The sequence below is a fragment of the Bactrocera dorsalis genome, chromosome 2 (assembly GCF_023373825.1).
Source record: "Bactrocera dorsalis isolate Fly_Bdor chromosome 2, ASM2337382v1, whole genome shotgun sequence".
NCBI lineage: Eukaryota > Metazoa > Arthropoda > Insecta > Diptera > Tephritidae > Bactrocera > Bactrocera dorsalis.
Window position 1 is genome coordinate 1,325,882 of NC_064304.1, and position 5,732 is coordinate 1,331,613.

At 39.1% G+C, this 5,732-nt stretch overlaps 1 protein-coding gene across 3 annotated transcripts; it reads left to right on the plus strand.

Annotated features, from left to right (window-relative positions):
* The first annotated feature begins 533 nt into the window (after window positions 1-533).
* On the plus strand, window positions 534-3,028 carry LOC105232486 (pheromone-binding protein-related protein 6). Of its 3 annotated transcripts, none has more exons than XM_019992639.3 (5): window positions 534-698; window positions 1,611-1,803; window positions 1,958-2,033; window positions 2,512-2,768; window positions 2,831-3,028. In XM_019992639.3, exons 2-5 carry the CDS (start codon window positions 1,687-1,689, stop codon window positions 2,846-2,848), a joined length of 468 nt encoding a protein of 155 aa, XP_019848198.1. In that variant the 5' UTR covers window positions 534-698; window positions 1,611-1,686; the 3' UTR covers window positions 2,849-3,028. The 3 variants fall into 3 exon arrangements, with proteins under 3 accessions (XP_019848198.1, XP_011212470.1, XP_011212469.1); XM_011214168.4 differs by having other exon boundaries at window positions 539-698; window positions 1,615-1,803; XM_011214167.3 differs by having other exon boundaries at window positions 552-698; window positions 1,479-1,803.
* Window positions 3,029-5,732: the final 2,704 nt, after the last annotated feature.

The following is a 5,732-nucleotide window of genomic DNA, read 5'->3' on the forward strand; positions in this document are numbered from 1 at the left end:
GTCCTTAGTGACTTAATTTTGAAAATATGTTGTGCTTGTAACGGTTTTCATACATCTTGGATATTACAGGATACTTTCAGGATTATTTTTATTCACAAAAATAACTAACTTCCACAGGGCCTTAGGTTAAGGATGTTTGATCGCCGATAGAGGCTAATCAACCGCTGGGATTATTGTCGGTTGCGCTAAAACTTCAGAATGTTCTCATATTAAATTACGCGATCATGGGGAGCACCTTCAGATCATTCTCACATGAAATCGTTTGTGGAGCATATACGATCTATTCTTTATAGATGTTTTCCTTTAACCAACTAGAGAGTAGAACCATACTGTGCTTGGGCTCAGATGAATTGCATGTTTTGCTGACAAACGCTGAAAACGCGTCATGCAATGCTACAACAACAAAAGCTTCAAAGTGCATTCGGCTGTGGAGAAATATGCGAAACAAATAAACAAAAGGCACACAAATAAATGGATTCCCGTGTAAACAGTCAATTTTCGTAGCTAAGCAAATATAGATGTGCTGAATTTAATGCACATGCAAAGCAAACATTCCCACACACACATGCACGCGCGTGTCCGAAAGCGAGGCCTATATAAAAGTGACGACCGCAGAACAAAAAACTCAATTCCGTTTGTGGTTGTGCGCGGTGAAAGAAACACTTAGCAAGTCGAAACAATTCCGAATTTATTTAACGGTTTGTTGTTTTAGAGTAATTTTAGATTTTTTGCGACAGGACTTTGAAAAAATATTTCTGTTTAATTATTACCGTGTTTAAACAGTTCGCCAGTTCGCCCATTTCGGTGTTTTTGTTCTCGCTTGAATGTGATTGACATTCGCAGTGCTTGGTTGTTGTTGTTGGGGCGCTTTGCTTTCGCGGCTATTGTTTGCGCTGCTTCAATTACCACAACATAAATGCGAAACATTTGACGCAGCCTTTGTCCTTTGCCTGCGTTTTTTGCAGGAGGAAATAAAATAATTACCGTTGTTATTGATTTCTATTTAAATTTCCGGCGACACAACAACCAACACTGCGCGTTGCGTGGGTGTGTGGCAGTAGGTGGGGGGAGAAAGAGTGTGGCTTTTTCGGCGGTTGCGCATGTGTGATTGTTGTTCGAAATTTGGCGCCGCATATTTGTGCATTCTGTAATATTTTCATTTCCGGTGTAAAGCAACAAAATAATACAGCAAAAAAGCGGGACATAACGGTAAAAGTGCTTAGAACATAAATACGCAAACAATGGAACGTAAATTTTATTTTATTCTTTGAGAAAACAAGCATTTCTATGTTCTCAATTGACTGTGAAAACAAAGCAAAAGCAACAAAAAAGGTCATGACCTAGTGCTCTTAGAAATGCCGAGATATCGTGGACTGTCAACGAACAAATAGGAATTCTTGTGACAAACAGCTAATGCCACGCTTTTTGGCGCATTGCAGACAGTGTTTTTATTTCATTTTATTTATTCCACATTTTAGTGAGTTTAGATTAAAAAGGAAAATAATCAAATCTATGAAACATTTTTCTTTTCATTCCAACCGTCATATCAAAACAATATAACGAAACGTGAAATCCAACAACAACAAATTGAAAACGTGCTTTACAAATAGCCAGCGTGGACAGCAGTTTGAATAGAGGAACGTTCTCGAAGCTTGAAGAGAAACCCTCTACGGAAACGGAACTAAAATGGTTTTGACTGGCACTCGGCGCGGCCAAGCGTTCCACGCATTTCTAATTGTCGCGCTGTCGTCATCGCTGACTCTGATGCACGTACAGGCACAGGAACCGCGGCGTGACGACAAAGTAAGAAATATAACAAATTTGAAAAAGATTTAAAAAACTCTATTGCAATTACAATTTTTATTCCATTCGCTTTTTATTGAAAAGTTTATCTGAGATTTTTCATAGGTCCTTTATGAATGGAAACATTTATTTTACCGTTTCATGTATTTCGTAGTGGCCGCCACCAGCCGTCCTGAAAATGGCCAAAATATTCCACGATATTTGCGTTGAAAAAACTGGGGTCACAGAAGGTGAGTTAAATAAACAAAAGCAATAAACATTATAAGGGTTCTAAATGCGTATCCAAAGATAGTACGTAGTATCATTGGATGCAGTAAAGATGGAATAAGTGAAAATGCTTTGATAAATTGGTAAACTTGAAATATTTTTCGGTAATAACAAACCACGACACAGAATACGATCAAATTAAGTTTTAGAACGATCGAAACTGCATCTCGGTTCAATTTCACATTCTAAAGAAATAGAATTAGTGTGGTTGGTCTCGCTGGAAACATTTCCCAGACGTGTCAATCATCGGTGAAGGTTCCATATTCAAAGTTATACAAAAATTTTCAACGTTAAAAATGATGAATGCAACATGTGTACGAATTGAACGCGTGGACTAACACAATAGTCTCGTTCAAGAAGTTTTTAGTAGATTAGTCAGTCGAAATTAAATACAAGTTAGTTACGTTAATCCCATAACCATTATCACCTTTCTCCTTCCAGAGGCAATTAAGGAGTTCAGTGATGGACAAATACACGAAGACGAAGCGCTCAAGTGCTACATGAATTGCTTGTTCCACGAGATCGATGTGGTGGACGATAACGGTGACGTTCATCTAGAGACGCTCTTCAACACCGTACCGGGTACCGTACGTAACCAGCTGATAAATATGGCGAAGGAGTGTGAGCATCCAGAAGGCGACACGCTGTGCCACAAAGCATGGTGGTTCCACCAATGCTGGAAGAAGGCCGATCCAGTGGTATGTTAGGCTCTTACAATTACTTGTTCGTGTTTAATTATTAATCTTATTTTTCCTTTCAGCATTATTTCCTACCATAAAGCTTTTAGTGTTTCCACGGGCATTAACTTTTAGCACGATCCCGATCCTCGATTCCAAATGCGTATTGACGAAAGAGTTTGCAGAAAAACGGTTGCAAGGCATTACGTAACAATTTGTAGTTGTTTTGATTTATTTTAGCGCAATTTTAGTTTTATTAAAGCATTACAGAAAATACCAAAGTCACAGACAGTTTTGAAAACATATGTAAAATTCGAATGAAAGAAAGAATGAGAAGAAAAAATAGAAATATTGCACATAGAAATTCGAGTGGCATAAGTGATATCAATTGGAGTTCTGAGCTTTTCTAGAATTGAGTCACTTTTATGAAACAGTGGCAACCGTTTTCAAAAAAATTTAAGAAACATTTAGAACCCTTCTCTTATGTAGGGTGGAACGCTATACATTATACTTCTGGCGTGTTCAAAACTTGTGCAGCAAGAGACCAACCTGACGACTACTGTGGCTTAGCCGAAGTTTTTACTACTTTTTCGATTTTTGAAGCGAATAATTTAAGTTTCGTGCATTGAAACAGGCGCGAGTTTAACTATGACCGAATTGCCTCCAAAATATATTTTTGTTTAGCAGTAATAAAAATAAAGGCTGGCGGATTTCAAAACAAAACTTCGCATAGATTAGTGAAGCCGCCACATATGCGCGAGAAATATGCCGGAAAATCAGTATTAGGCACGAATTTCGGCTGGAGGAAAAATATGTACATATGCCGTTATTCGAGTTGTAACTAAAGCAAATCTTCGGCAGTCGCTTTAATGCCGCAACCCAGCGGCCAACTAAATTTCAGCAGACGCCCCATTTCGCTGCTGCCACATGCTGTGCGCAAAAATTGTTGCTGCCAAAGCGTGCATGGTGTTGTTGTCGTTGTTGGAGTCGGTGTCGTTCATAGGATTTAGTCGCTTGTCGTTGCACACAGCTGAAGCCGCCGCCGCCTGCGACCGCATTTTAGCGCGTTTTACAAGCAAATGATTTATGCGTTGCCAACAAGCGATAATAATATGTTGCCACATTTTATTTTACTGCGTTCGCTGTGCGCTCGCCACTGTATGTATGTATTTATTTCTCTTTTTCAGTAAAATATTATTTTCGCTCCTTCTCGTGCAACTGCTATCTGCTACCTCGTATTGGCATTTTAATATTTGGCATTTAGATGCTGTCGCAGTGGCAGCCTCGGCAATAACAATAACAATAAAAATATTTGCAAGATTGTTGACGTCGGCGGCGACAGCGCGGCCATCAGAACCCCACTAAGCGCACCAGCTGCGTTGGTCACCCCTGCGTTTTGGGACCGCTCCATTTTAGTGCTGCTACCCGCTGAGCGCCCGTCAGTATACCAACAATATGTGGATAGATGCGGGGTTGCATGCGTTTTGGGAGATTTTCAAAGGCGTGGGCGCGTAAAGAGGCAAGGCAAGGCGAGTGGCAAGCAAAACACGGAGCGAGTAATGTTTTCTCGCCAAATTTAGTTTAAATGAAATACCCAGATTATCTGCCTTGACGTTCAAAAATGACTGCTTTAAAATGTGTTATGTCTTTTAATTTTTCATAAACGTAAAAAATATAAAATTTTCGTAAAAAAGGCTAACATATTTATTTTCTGAATTAAGCGCGTTTCGTACACATATGTACATATACATATTTACACACACGTTGGTAATTCCTTACGCACCCCCATTTCATAAACTTTATCGGTGTACTCGCCCGTTTGCCTTGCGTAACGGTTATTCACACCTGAAATCCCCTCAGAAACGTTATGAGCGCAGGTAATAAAATGTTGGTGGCGACATTAAAGGAAACCAGAAGCGACAAGCGAAAAAGCAGCTAATGCATCCACAAATTTCTACAACAACATCAGCAGCAGAATGGGGTAGCAGCATGTGAGTGAGCAAGTGCTGGCGACTAAAACAGTGGAAAACTGAAAACATTCGCAAAAATATATATGGCGACACATACATACACACATACAAAATGATGTAGCAACAATTTAGCAAGCAACAACAGCCAGCAACCAGCTTTGCGCTCTGGCATAAATTGTAATAACATTTTTCATTTTGCGGTTTTAGATTGAAGCTACAACTTTTTGTTGTACTTTTTGTTTTTGTTTTTTTTTTTGCTACACATTTTTAGATATTTATACTCCGTTACATAAATACACTTGTACTAAATGGCCGCTCGCAACGCAAAGTAATAATCAAGGAAGCACTTCTCTTGCATTGGGACTATTCACCTTTATTTCTTCGACACGCTGCCCTCAATTCGCTTTCGCTCTTTTTCATAATGTTTAAATAACCGCGGGTTGTGAGCTCTGCTTAATCTTCAGCAATTAAATGAACCTTTTTTTGCTTAAATTTGGCGTGACTCAATAATTCAATCATTAGCAGCTTACAATAACACAAGCTTATAAGAGTATGCGCATACCTATACAGAACGACGTTGCGTATGAGTAACTTACGTACACTAGTAAATTCAGTTCGGCGAACATATTTGTGCTTAGGATTGATTCAAAAATTAGAATAAATAAGTAAGGAAGGGATAAATTAGAGTAGTACCAATTAAATGGTATATCCCACAAATTATTTGATAATTTCCGTAAAAACTCAACTTTAGGCAATGAGGTCCACATATTCGACACCTATGGGCTGGAATAGTTTTGGTTCGATTTGGACAATTTTTGGACATAAGGTGTTTCAAAAGCGCTATTCTATTACCGGATACTATTAGACCGAATATACCACGTTAGCACGCAGTGGAAAAAATATAGCAACCGGAGCTCAGAGTGTACACGAAGACCTTGAAGTGTCGATTCGACGCCGCTCACAGCAACTCGGATTGACGTATCAAATGATTTGGCGCATTTCACGTCGAGATCTT